This window comes from Pygoscelis adeliae, unplaced genomic scaffold, assembly GCF_000699105.1.
Source record: "Pygoscelis adeliae isolate BGI_AS28 unplaced genomic scaffold, ASM69910v1 Scaffold87, whole genome shotgun sequence".
Lineage (NCBI taxonomy): Eukaryota > Metazoa > Chordata > Aves > Sphenisciformes > Spheniscidae > Pygoscelis > Pygoscelis adeliae.
This window is the reverse complement of record NW_008825098.1, coordinates 2,726,474-2,740,559: the sequence shown is the minus strand read 5'-3', so window position 1 is coordinate 2,740,559 and position 14,086 is coordinate 2,726,474. Positions and strand designations below refer to the sequence as shown.

Here is a 14,086-nt window from a genome sequence, read left to right as displayed (position 1 = left end):
TGACAGTAAGTAACCTTAAGTTTTATGTTTTGCTCTGCTAACTCAAAGCATATCATGCATAGATAATAATGCGGAGTTTTTCTTTTGTAGTGTTTCATTGGCAAGCCACAATTATGGGACCTGTAAGTATTCTAATTCTTGTGATGTAATATTAAACTAGTAGTTCCTATTCAGGTGGAAACTGTGGGGTTTTTTTGTTTTACTTTTTTTTTAACTCAGGCTTTAGTTCTAGAGATACTCCTTACCGTAACAGAAAAGGAAGGCGGGGGGCGGGGAATCAGTCTGATGATTACTTTATTGCTGGAATGTTTTATGAGGACATGTATTTCAGCTGAAATGATCTCTAGAGCAACGTTAGGCATTATCACTTAATATCTAGAAACTTTGTTTGCATTTAACTTTTTCTAAAGTTTGAATCTAGCATAAACTTTGTACTAGGAGCTGGTCCCAGTGTCAGGAATTAGTTGGGATGCTTTTGTGTGGATCTTAGAACAGAACAGGGCGTCCTTATTCAGTCTGGTGTCACGCACTGAGGTCTTGAATACTTTTAGGAATAGAAGGGAAAAAGTCACGGAAATGTGAGGTTCCAGTTATGACTGGAGGAAAAAAGTCTGTGTTAAATATTCAATAAGCATCTGAAACCTGAATGTGACTTTTTCCTTGTTAGAGTAAAGAAGGCAAATGTTTGCCTTTACTGAAAACATAACCTGCAAACACTTGACATCTGGAGTTCTCAGGGCTGGTTATCTATATTTAGAAAACAAAACCTTCTGTAACTTGAGAAGACAAATATTGGATGCCAGTAGACCTGCAGCCACAATGTGATGCTTCTGGTGAGGCTACAGAGTAGGAATTAAATATCGGTGATGCTGAATTGCCCTGACTATATATAGCTACAAGTATGATTTTAGGAGATCGCTATGGAGAATGTGCTTATTAGAGGTTCACCTGACTGGAAAAATGGCTCTCCATTCCAAAGTCCCTGGTTCTCATTGATTATAACTAGGTGCCTCAAAAAGATAACTGTTTATAGCTTATTCATGCTTAAATGGCAAGGAATGTTCTGCACTATACTGAGTATGATTTTATGTGGCTAGTGTCTGCATGGTCATAAGGTATTAAACATCAGTTGAATTTAAATTGGGATTATTATTTTTAGCTTCCCCTTCTGGTTTAATAATGTACAGCTCCTTTTTTCCCCATATGGTTTTTGTGGTGTCAAAAGGTCTGCATTCCTGTTTCAAGATTGGGCAGTATCCTGATGGAAGTGTGGTGTTAGTAGTTCTAGTGTTCCTGTGGTGTTGCTTAGCACCTTTAATAACAGACGAGGACTGTAGAACCAATCATCTGGCCTTCCACCTCTGCAATAGGGTATTATACAGGCTGTGATTTTCTTAGATAGGTGTAAGAGAGCTTGCATTGGTTTAACACATTCTAAGAGGGGTTTCTGTAACTGCTAAAAAGTATCCTCAGAATATGCGCAGTAAAAGGGTTGCTTTCTGGCTCTTCCTCTATTGACCAAATACAAGAAGTTGTATCTTGATTGCTAGGTTTTCAGCAGAGATTGGGTAGGGTATAACCTACCTGTTTTCAGGTTTGAGTCCCTTGTCTGGTGTTGCAGAATTTCATTTTCTGGTATTTAACTAAGAAAGATGTAGTTATTTCCTTACATTGGTGAAATGTTCTTGCAATTAATATAAAAATTCAATTTACAAATAATTCAGAAGCGTACTCTGTGTGTCTCAAATTCATTTTCCCTAGCCCTGAATCCAGAATTAAAAGCATTGTAGCCTTCAGGTTAAACAATGAAATTGTTAGCTCTATTTCAGAAATTTAGTTGTAGTTTCAAGTAGAAACTTCTTACATCTTTCTTCTCTTAACTAGTAACTTACGCAATCCCTATTTAGTCACTCCATTTTTTCTCTGCTTACTATCAGTGTTTTTACTTCCACATGTTGCTTTACTGCTAATAATTAACGCCTGAATCAATTATCCCCATAATTGTTTCCTTGGAGCATGGAAATGTAAAATACTCTTCCATACTAGATTACAGTGAATTTCTAATACAGAAAGGGAGGAAGAACTCACTTCAATCTTGATGGGGGTTTTTTATTTGATGATGCATTTTTTTTATTTTGTTTTTGTTATGGATTTTTTTGCAAGGAACAAGGAGTTAGCTGTGTATTCATAAGTTTTCTGCAGGGCTGTGCAATGCCTAAGGACAGAACTTAGGAGGGAATGGGAGGCCCTTAGAGCTGTCCATGGCCACTGTGAACTTGGGTGGTTGTAAAAAAATAAGCTCCAGACACAGAACTTGAGGTTTTTGAACCTGACAGGCCCCCCCGCTCTGTTAACATTACTTCTCGGAGCTGTCTCAGAGGCATTTGGATGCTTTTGTCAAGTTGTCCTGAGTGGATTGTCAGAGAAGCTGCTTTCTATGAAGCATTAGCTTGCAGAGGTCCATACAGAGTGTGACCTGTATGTGTTCTGTATCGCTTACCTCAGGAAGTAGTAATTGAATTTTAATTGCATCTCTCTTGTATTAGTGGATTAAACAGTTCAGTTGTTTAAACAAATTTCCTCTCCTTTTATTTATTTAAAAACATCATCTTCGGTGATATTTAGTCCTAAAGATGGTAACAGAAGAATTATTTGTTTGCTTTGACAGAATGACAGTCCATATCAGGGTGGTGTATTCTTCTTGACAATTCACTTTCCTACAGACTACCCTTTCAAACCACCTAAGGTAAGTATTGCTTTCTCATTTGTGAAATTAGTGCTCTTTAAAGAACCGAGTACAGGAGAGAAATTGTCAGCATCTGTGTTGAAGTGAGAACTTGACAATATTGTTTTTCACGCATTCTTACAGTATATTAGATGGCTAGGTCCCCCTCTGACTACCACAAGAATTGGTTGTGTTAGCATATATTTTAGGAGCAAATTCATGTATGTGAATTCTGAGTGTCTTGGAATGATGTTTGGGTTTATTTCCGTTTTTCTTAATTGATAGGAAAACTCATTAGCTTTGTGTTACTATAGTGAAGATGGTATCTGTTAGAATTTGGCAGTAATTGTGAAATATGCTTTTTTTGTAGCTTTATCAGCCACTAGCATCATCTTCCAATTTTCAGTCAATACGAAAGCACACACTTGGAGTGACTGCGATGTTTGAAGTTCTTTAGCTCTGTGATAGCAGTGTTACCGTCGTTCAGGCACTTCTGTTGGGTGTCTTCATCATGGTACAGGCACCTGTGACTAAAACACAACCTCATACTTGCCCTCTCTCTGTTTGAAATAGTGCCTGGTAATTGGAAACTGAGAGGTTGCAGCTTGGGTGCATTTCCATGGATTTGATGCAGTTTAACTGCTTAATCCTTTTCTTTTAGAGTAAACTGAATTGACTAATAGCTTGACTGAGAAGAAGGAGTGATGTTGTTGTCATAGACTGAAACACACTCTTTTTTTTGTTTTTGTTGCAGGTTGCATTTACAACAAGAATCTATCATCCAAATATTAACAGTAATGGCAGCATTTGTCTTGATATTCTAAGATCACAGTGGTCTCCTGCTTTAACTATTTCTAAAGGTAACTTCCGTGGAGGAGAAATGTTTCCATCTTGTGTTGAATACTGTGCTTTTAGCTTTGATTGTCTTGAGTTCTTACCCATTTCTTGATTTCCCTTACTCATTCTAGCATGTGTTTTGCCAATTTGATAATGATACCTTACTGCATTTTTAATGGATATTTGTTTCTTCTAACACCTTCTGCTACTTACTTGCTTCAGTATTCTCAGCAGAGCTTACTAGCTTGGTCCCAGAGGAATCTGCCAGCGTTTGGATTGAAACAGGCCTGTGGTGGTGTATTTGAGCTAAGGCTGAGAAAATGCTTGTTTGCAGCTGTCTATGTAGATACACACTTGCATATTAATTTAAAGATTAAATTAAAGTCAGTTTTTAATAATGAAATCTGCATAGTTTTTTGGCTGAGTCTGTCTGGAGTTACATGCAGAATTATATTGGCATATCTCTGTGGTAGACGAATAAAAGAAAACTGTTATTGATACATGTTGCTTTCTGCCACCATGCACTGGCATTGTATTACATCATGAACTAAGCTTACTGATTCTGCTTCAGGATAAATTGATGTTGTGCTGCAATAGAAGCATTGTAGCTTTCCTCATTTTACTGTAGTAAATAACAGTTAATTCTCAAATATTTTCACGATGATCAAATTTTGTTTTGCCTCAAAGCCACTGGTCACTGTGACTTCAAAAGATCATCAAAGTGCTCCTTTGTCTGTAGAACTTGTAATTCCTGTCTGTCCAAGGAGTAGGCTTGTGATTTGAATGTGGATTCCCTACACTTTAATGCTGTCACTATTGTTTTTCTTTCAAAGCTGCTGTGAGAGTAGAGGATGAAGTCCTCATAGCTGCCTACAATACTGTTACTCCTTTATTTTACAACGTATGTGTAGTTTTATCGTGCAGACCAGGGTAGTGCTACCTTACATACAACAGAGAAAGAATTCAGTCTGACTTTTTTTTTAAATAACTTGAAGAAGTTCTAGTTTTAATGATTAAAACCGTGGAATATGCTGATCATCAGAACACATAATAACGTGCTTTTGTTGGCTGCTACGTTGCGTCATAGTGCAGGGGACAACAGTGCTGTTGTCGTGTGTGCTTACTGACAGCTGTAAGTATTGGGAAATAGGAAACAGTTCTTACCAACTTTTAAGTCATTCTGGGCTTTTCATTTAGAGTGGGTTATAAATTTATTTTGGCGGTATATCAGGAAAAGGCTTTTTAGATTCTTTCCTGTGTTGACATTGTGCTAATGCAAAGATTGTGCTCTGTTTTTTCTGAGATTGTTGCTTCTGTTTTGCTATTGAGAATTCTCTTTTTTTTTTTTACAGTTCTCTTATCCATTTGTTCACTGTTATGTGATCCAAATCCAGATGACCCACTAGTGCCAGAGATTGCACGTATCTATAAAACAGACAGAGACAAGTAAGTACAGAGTTGCACAAGACTAATATTTTAACAAACTTTGTAAGAGTGCATTGTCAGACAGCAGTTGTGTTGAGTGAGCCTTTTGTGAAAATCTGGGATGGAGAGAACTTGTGTCAAAGTAGTACCTATTCTTGGCAGTGCGTAATTTAAAAACAAATGGGCTTAGTATCTTTGAAGTTGTGAGTGGAGATGACTATCTTTTTCTCACATGTGTGGCAGTATTTTGAAGTATGTATTGCCCAGTTTTTTGCTTACCATGCATAAATAGAATATAGTTACATCTTCATATTGAGGAAAAGATAGCTTTGTTATTTTGGTGCGTTCTTTGGGTAGCAGCTTGGCCTTTAATTTTGGTGCTCTACTTGAAAAAAGGCATCGTAACTTTTTTCCTATCTGTGTTGAAGCAGCTTATTTTTCCTTATGTGTTTTTAACATTTTGCACAGATAGAATTATATGAAGTAGACTTACTTTGGTTTTTTAATATATATATTAATACTAAATATACTTGTCCAATTAGGTACAATAGGTTAGCAAGAGAGTGGACAGAGAAATACGCTATGCTGTAGGGTAAGAATATCTGCACATTATGGTGCATTTAACAAAATGGAAACTTGTCAGCACCTGGGTGCTGCATGCTCTAAGGCACTGGATTAACTAACAGATAATGGATGCACCAGTTACTGAACTTGGATATTTAACAGCTTGATCTGTGGTTAGTGTGAAATGTATTGGCTAGTCACTATTTCTCACAGATACCGCTCTTGCATGGCCAAAAAAAAAAAAAAAATAGTATGAAATAATTATCAAGTTTTGAGCCAGCTTGTCAACTTGTTCTGGTAAGTATTTACCCAGATTTTGTCAGAATTTCGTTAAAAGTGATGCCCTGTAGCAGACCTCATGCATAGACACGGGTGAATTTAGACAATCCAAATTTCAACTTTTTATTATTCAGCAGTGTCTGTCTTCTACATATAAACTAGGAAAATGTATGGGGATTATGTTCTGCTTGTATAGCTGAAAATTAACTTCTTACTGACAAGCATGGAGTTAAGTATAAACTAATTGTCAGCTCAATTCCTGTGGAAGTAGTGTACTTAAATAGTCTTTTAATGTCCTTTTTAAAAATCGTTTGAGCAGTATATTCATGTGGAAAGAGAGTATTAAGTGTGAAGAAATGCTTAGTGTTGTTTTACTCTAAAATGAGAAATTTGACATTCTGTATCCAATGATACTATTAACCAAGTAATCTTTACTTATGGCATGTGATACTCTGTAATCTTTACCTAAGTACAATATTTAAACAAAACACTCCCCTTGCCTCTCCGGCCCCAGGTGGTCTCTATTCCTTCCCCTTCAGTAGTTTTTCACAACAGACTTCTAGCAAATCTGCTTGTCTTGAATTTGAAGTGTTTCATATAAATTAGAGAATATCCTAGTTAGTCTAGGGAGGGATTTGTTCAGTTTTTTCAGTTCAAGTATATCTTAGTATAGAAAGAGACTTCTCTTAGTGTGAAGAGAATAGGAAGATGGGGATAAAGTGATACTTAATCATTAACTGTTTAGGAAATCGTCATTTTCATGCTGACCCTAATTCAATTCCTGTTTTTATTTGCAGGTACAACAGAATATCTCGGGAATGGACTCAGAAGTATGCCATGTGATGCTACCTTAAAGTCAGAATAACCTGCATTATAGCTGGAATAAACTTTAAATTACTGTTCCTTTTTTGATTTTCTTATCCGGCTGCTCCCCTATCAGACCTCATCTTTTTTTATTTTTTTGTTTACCTCCTTCCATTCATGCACATGCTCATCTGAGAAGACTTTAGTTCTTCCAGCTTTGGACAATAACTGCTTTTAGAATCTGTAAAGTAGTTACACAAGAACAATTGCCCAAGATTCAGAATTTTTTTTAATGGAGCATGTGTATTATGTGGCCAATGTCTTCATTCTAACTTGGTTATGAGATTAAAAACAAACATTCCTCACTGCTCTAACCGATACTGAAGATATCACCTGAAGGGGGGAGGGGAGATGGATGTTCATTTTTCTCCCATCAAAGAAGTAACATTGCTGTAGCAACATCCATCTTGTTCCAAACCTTCCAGTGTTAGAGAACTGAGGTTTTATTATATTCTTTTGCTCATAACTGATGTGTCTGGAGAATTGGTACTGAATCTATAGCATCAGCAGAACAGAAAATGTGATGTATCTTATGCATGTCAATAAAGGAATGACCAGTTCTTGTTTTACAGAGAATGGAAATTGGAAGTCAAACATCCCTTGTATTCCAAAATAGGGTCTAAGAACATTTTTGTAATTCATTTAAATTTTGTTAGGAGGCTTGGAGCTATTAGTTAATCTGTCTTCCAAAACACTGTTTAATATAGCACTGAATAAATGATGCAAGTTGTCAATGGATGAGTGATCAACTAATAGCTCTACTAGTAATTGATTTATTTTCTTCAATAAAGTTGCATAAACCAATGAGTTAGCTGCCTGGATTAATCAATATGGGAAACAAAATCTTTTGTAAAAGCAAAGCTGGTTTTTGTATATACTGTTGGGATTTGCCTCATTGTTTAACATCAAATAATGATGTAAAGTTCAATAGAGTGAATCTTTTGCCATTTTCAGTTATAATGCTCAGTCTGTTGCAGGTTGACACATTGTTCGGCCTGATGTATGCAGAATTAATAAGCTAACATAGTAGTGTAGCCTTAGTAGTGTGCTACACTTGGTGCTGGGAGCCCAGCGTTCAAGGATGGACTTGGGACCCAGCAGATCTGAAGTGGTGTATTGTGGAGATACTTCCTGATGCACCTGTGTTTGCTGACTGAGAACCTTTTTCTTCACCTTGTACACTTGACAGCTGAAAGATCTTAATGTGGGAGTAATGATGAGGCAAAAAAAATATAAAATAAAGTACTGTTTTGATGTGGGAATTGTCATGAGGCTGTGTTGAAGTGACTTTACTATGTGGGATGTTCGTTACCATTGAAAAGGACTTGTTCAGCCATGCTGCCATTTACATTGATGACTATTTTAATGCAACAGACACTTTCCTCATGTCAGGTGACTAAACGTGAATAAAGACTCATTGCTATTGGATTTTTGTTCTACAAGAAACATTGTCTTGTGCCATTAGTTTATCTTTGCAGCAACAAGGGCATTATTAAACATCCGGCTCTCCTCTTTCCTGCCCTATTCCTTCATATTTTTCCTTGTTTGATTTTTTTGGTCTCCATTCTTAACATCCATAGCTTCATTTTCTCTAGTCTTGTACTATCACTTTATTGTGCATCTGTGACTTCGCACTGGCACCACTTTTGCACTGCTTATAGTTATGTACATTCTGATTCCTTGTCCCCACATGGATGTGGAAAGCTAGATGTAAAATAAATGTTAAACCTTAATTTTTATAAAAATTTGAATATGTAGTTTGGACATGGTTTGTTCTGGTTCTAAACTATGAAAGTGAACTTATTTTAAGGTCTAGTTGGCTTGAAATTTAGAAACCTGAGCTCTCTTTAACAGCACATGCCTCATTGAAATGATGTTCTGAAATTTGTTGATGAAGTTGCAGTTTGTGTAGTATTTCTGCTTTGCTAACCAAAGATTTTTGCTGGAAAATTGAATATACTTAAAATACAGCTGCCAGTTGCATTACAACTGAGGTAAAAGTTTATATTTCTAAGCTTACAAACATGTTGCGCTCACCTTTTTGGTTATTGTGTTAATTTGATGCTTATTACTTTGCCTTGGAGTCATAGCCACTGAAATAATTTGTGATCAACTAGAAAGATGTTTTGAGATGTAAGGCCACCAGGCTTTATAAAATTCAAGGAGGTGTGGATGAGGGAGGGTCAGGGAAGAAGATAGTAAAATATTACATGGAAGATGGAAATCTTGTTTGGACCACTATATATTTCTCTTGCACATCTGTAATGGTCCTTCTGTGATGATGATGTTCTGTAATTAGAAAATACGTATTTTGATGAAAGAATGATGGGTAAATTGTAGAGTTATATGTGTGCTGGAGGTCATGCTGAGACTTAAAATCTTATTTTTGTGAAGTGGGAAATGGCAGGTGTTTTGTCCTTGAAGCAGTCTCAGTAGTGTCTTGTGCAGGCTTCCTGCAGAAGTTGTATCTGGGCTTGCTGTTCAGGTGGGGGGGTGGGGGAAGGGGAGGAGCTGGTTAACATGAGCTAATAAGGAGATGATGAAAGAATTTAAGAACTTTTACCAAAACAAAAGTTTAAATAGTGATTACCTCAGTGAATAATCTGCCTACCAAAACCACAGATAGTCTAAAAAGTATGTAGTAGATCTTGATTGCTGTGAAACATGGAGGGGAAAAATGATGATTGCTATGGAGGCATGGAACTACAGTCTGGCAAATGATTAAAAGACAACTAGTTAGTATATAGGTGTGTAGATGTACTATACCAGTCCTGTTAGATTTGATAATTGCTTACACAAAAAGGAATTAGCATTGATTAACAGATAACTTAATGGTTTAAACATTCACAGCCAGCAATGTTCTAAATAACTCTCTCTTACTGTATGCTTTTCTGCAGCCCCCCCTCAATTGTTTTCTCTAGCCCTTTTATTTCAAATCCTTCATTGCTATAAAAAAACAGTATTTTACAGGCATTATCCGAAGCAGAATATCGTAGGTCCATCAGATGTGGCTAGTGATTCAGAATTAATCTTCAGCCTGCAAGTCCCTAATAAAACTTAAAGCTTAGTAGAAGGTGGAATTCAGCTGAAGATTTCTTGCTGTGTTTATAGGTGTCCAAAAAAAATCAAAATTCAGTTTCTTTCCCTGGTTTTTGTGTAGTTTTATACAAAAAAACTCAGCTAAGACAACCATCTCTGTTAGAGAGTTAAATGAAACAAATTAGCATTAGAACAATGGAATGAGATAAATAATCCATGATCAATAAAGGATCTTAAGGTATAAAGTTTATTTCACTAGAACACAGACTACATAATTCCTTCAAGCCTGAAAACCAAAAAACTGCTACTCATAAGAATAATTTGCTTTACGCTGTTCAGTTCTCGGTGACATTGAATGGATGCTATTTTATCCTGGTGCCTTCAATATAAATATAAAATGGGCATAAATTGGAGAACTGTTGGATTCAGATCTCGATAGGCAATTGTGGCATATTTAAAAGATAGTTGGAATTATGGCTAAAATATTTTCAAGATAAGACTGAGGGCTTATATATTGGCAACAGTGCAGGACCAATGCAGAGAAAGCATGGTAACACAGGCAACAAAACTGGGTAAACATACGATGTAAAGAGAAGGTACGGAAGGTAAAGACTGGCTGCCCATATTATTGTGAAGTGAAAACGCGTTGCTGTCAATTCATGCAGTCTGGTGTAAAACCAGCTGGCTTCAAAATAATCTGGAATAAGACAGCTGAGAAATTGTAATTTTAAGTGTCCAGGTTAGCCTGCCAAAGAATAGCAGTTCAGATGTAGCCTTAGGAAGAGCAATTCGGAGTGTAGACAGATTTTTTCCAGGTGTGTATAGAACAGTTCATAAGTCGATGTTTGTGATTGTTTAGCCAGTGCCCGTTAATTGTGACTTTACCATTCTCCTTAGTTAATGCTGCAGTAACTTTGGTCTCCTATGTCATTTAGAAGCAAGCACTCAGTCTTCTGCAGTGTAGTTCAAAGTTGTCAGCTTTTTTTGTACTGTGGTGAGGTGACGTGTGGTTTGTTTAAGGTGAATCAGTTGTGGGCAAAAGAGTTTAGTAGCTTCCAGGTGAGCAGCAGTAACTGCTGTAACTATTTCTAGAGCCGCTGTCTGTCTCGGTTAGGTTAGAAGAGGTGACAAACGTAATCTTTACAGTGATAGGTGCCAGAAATGAAACAGTGAATTTGATAGGACAGCTCTGTGTAAAGTAATACTTGAGAATTTTTTTAAGGATGTCTGGTAAACATTACTGTTCGCCCAAAATAACTTTTTTTTTTTTGTCTGTCCATTGGAAATGTTGGTGAGAATTCAGTATCTTCTTCAAATGGTGAAGGCTTTTAGTTTGTGAATGGAGGAAGCTTCATCAGGAGACGTACAGTGTTGATCAGAACATGTTGTTTTTCAACAGCTTTTAACTAATCTTTGATCTGGGGTTGTACTTGATTGACTCTGGGAGAGTAGGTGGCTCTCTTTAAAGGGCTGCTGTTGAGATTGGTTCCCCTTCAGGAGCTTCAAGCAGGAATATTCAGGCTCTGTACTTAACAATCATAGGCTTTGCAAATCATCTAGGTAGTCTGGCTTTTGCCTCAACTTCACTCATCTTTGTATTAACTGTACGTTGTCCCATCGCAGACTTAACGTGCAGAGTATGATCTTACGCGCTTAGAAGATGGTGATACTACTTTGTCCCCATGGGAGGAATGCTAGCTGGAGAGCTGGGTGGCTGGTTTTGCTCCAGCTGCTTTGGCATACTAGGGTTGTGGAGACAGAATTTGGAAATGCCTTTACCTTTATCTGGGATGGGAATTTTGACTCAAGTTTAGTCTCTCAGATGTGATGTCATGATTCATTAGAGGGAATGCACAAACTAAGCTGTTTCCTGTGTTCTTGAAGAGCTGCCTAACTGCTGATGTTCTTATCTTGGAAAACATTGATAGGCACTAAATATGATAGTTTCATCTGGGCTGAGGAAAAGAGAAGCCTGTGCTTGTTTCTAAATCAAGCCTGTTTTTTTTACCCCTCTGGCCAGGTAAGCCTCAGCGCTTCTTACCTCACAGTATTTGATGCAAGTCTAAAAAGAAACTGTGTTCATATAGTCATGAGTCCTGTCTTTTTTTTTTCTTTTTTTTAAAGGGAATTTTCTGGATCACAGCTTTTTACTGAACATGCAACTCAGATCCTCTTGGCATCTAAGCGAGGAACTGCAGTTTGCAGCCCTATGTACAGAGCTTTGTGTGAGTCTATAACCCCTTCCTCCTGCCAAATTTGTGAAGGTAAATAGCGAAGACGTGCCATAGCTCTGGCAAAGACCGCTGTTCAGTATGAAGCTATTCTTTGGGGAAGGATACTCTTGCTAAAACAAGGTTTACAGATTCTTTGCCATGGTATTAATCCTGCTTTGACAGTGAATGCAGAAAACCTTATTAATTCACAGATATCTTAGAAATTGAAGGATCTATTCAATATGACCCTTATTTTATTCTTTTTCCTATTGCAAGGTTTGGAATGCTCTTACTGGAGTAAGAGATCCAGATCTCTTCATAAGATACTAGATTTTGTATCTGTACGCAGAAGAGCATTGAGGAAAGTATCACTGTTAGCGACTGTAGAAGTTCTCAGGTAACAAACTCAGTGGAGAACAAGACAACTTCTGGAACATGGCACTGATATATCCTTCTATAGAATGGATCAGTGCTGGCTGGAGAATTGAATTTATTCAATTTATTCAAGTCCCAATTGAATTGGGACTGCATGTTGTTCAATCTCTATGTCTGTGGGAAGTCCCTTAAAGTCTTGTACCTCTTAAGCGTACCTGTCTGGTCTAATTGACATATGTGCCTTGACAAGCTTAGAAGTACAAATTTTACCGTTCGTTTGTTTGTGTGTTTTGCTCAGCTTTTGTATACCTGTGTTCTTCCACTCCACCCTTTCTTCAGTTTTTCTCCTTGCTGTGAAGCCCAGCGAGGATTTCATTCCTTAAAGTTTCATGAGACTTCTATTAGAACCCACAGTGCTGACCTCTGAGAGGTTTGGGATTTCTTTTGAAAGGCCAGAGGACAAACCATGTAGAAATACATTAGCCAGCTCAATTAATATAGGTGCAAGTGAGATGCATGATGTTTGGAGAAGGCTTTCTTGCTTTGGTGATGCTATAATGAGTAGAAAATCTTACCCTGTAAGCTTATAAAGGCAGCGTGCCATTAGTGTCTATTAAGCCACTGTGTGATTCTGCAAGTCTCCTGTTACGTGTAGTAGAAATAAATACAAGCCCCCCAAAAGAGAATGAACGTGGCTTTGCATGAGCTTATTTTGCAAACTATTATGGTTTTTTTTATGTAGTAGTAATGCTATAAAATCTTTGGGATACAATCATTTCTATATAGTTGGGGTGCTTAATACAGTTAGCTTTGCAGAAATAATGAAGGGTTTTTCATAACACTCAGAAGATGGAAGTTTCACATCGGTAAGTAGTAGTGCTATAAAAAGCAGGACAAAGTTTCTCATGGTTTGTCTACAAAGAGAAGTTAACTGAAATGTGTAAGCCAAAGTGTGCAGTTAAGCACATATAAGGTATACTAGTGTAAGCCTCCTTTGATCCCAATTTTTGTAGTATAAAAATCCTTTGGTTTGCGAGTTCCTGGTTTGCTTGGGCATGAGTTCTAAGCTCAGTAACAAGCTGCCATGGGACAAGTGCAGATAGTGAGTCTAACCAGCATAAGAGGTAGAACTTTCCTGTGTAAATGAGTCGTGACCCCATTTTTCTGTTGTTGGCTGTACTAACTGCTCTTAACGTTTTTACAGTTTGAGTTGTATTGCATGAGGATATCGGGTCTTGTTTACGTAATGATTTAAGTTTCCTGAGAATCCATTCCAAATTCATTGAAAGCTGCACTGCAAGGTATCATCACACAATCACAAGCAATTGAATTAGAGCAGAGGTAGGTAGGTGGCTGTTACTTAATTTAGCTAGGCTTTTTTCCACTCCTGCTTCATATGTGCTGCACTTCACACTCAGAATTACTGTTTCAGTGCAAAGGATGTGAATTTTCATAGCCTTAACTTTTTATTTATGAATTGGGAAAGAAGTAAAAATGCATTCTGTTTGGATTAACCATAAATGAGATGAGAAAACTCAAGCCTTAAGAAAATGCAGGTAACCCTGAAGCATATTTTTGCACATAATATTCTTTCTGATACTGGTATGACTGATGTAGAAAAATACTCCCAACTTTTCAGAATGAAAACATGAAAAGACAGGCTTGTGGAAAGCCATTGACCAATTACCGTAAAACTTTTGGATGTGAAACTAACTCCTTGAAACAGCTTTCTTTTTTTTTTTTTAACATGGCTGATGTGGCATCT

At 37.2% G+C, this 14,086-nt stretch overlaps 1 protein-coding gene across 3 annotated transcripts in view; it reads left to right on the top strand.

Annotated features, from left to right (window-relative positions):
- UBE2D3 (ubiquitin-conjugating enzyme E2D 3) overlaps window positions 1–8,122 on the top strand; it is a 25,344-nt gene extending 17,222 nt beyond the window's left edge. Inside the window, exons 2-7 of one of the 3 annotated variants that reach the window (XM_009327043.1) lie at window positions 91–122; window positions 2,669–2,746; window positions 3,480–3,585; window positions 4,915–5,008; window positions 5,530–5,579; window positions 6,628–8,122. In XM_009327043.1, coding sequence (XP_009325318.1) covers window positions 114–122; window positions 2,669–2,746; window positions 3,480–3,585; window positions 4,915–5,008; window positions 5,530–5,578 — 336 coding nt within the window. In that variant the 5' untranslated portion in view covers window positions 91–113 and the 3' untranslated portion in view covers window position 5,579; window positions 6,628–8,122. Of the gene's footprint in view, window positions 1–68; window positions 123–2,668; window positions 2,747–3,479; window positions 3,586–4,914; window positions 5,009–5,529; window positions 5,580–6,627 lie in introns of those variants that run through there. The other 2 variants (XM_009327041.1, XM_009327042.1) reach the window with 2 other exon arrangements.
- Window positions 8,123–14,086: the final 5,964 nt, after the last annotated feature.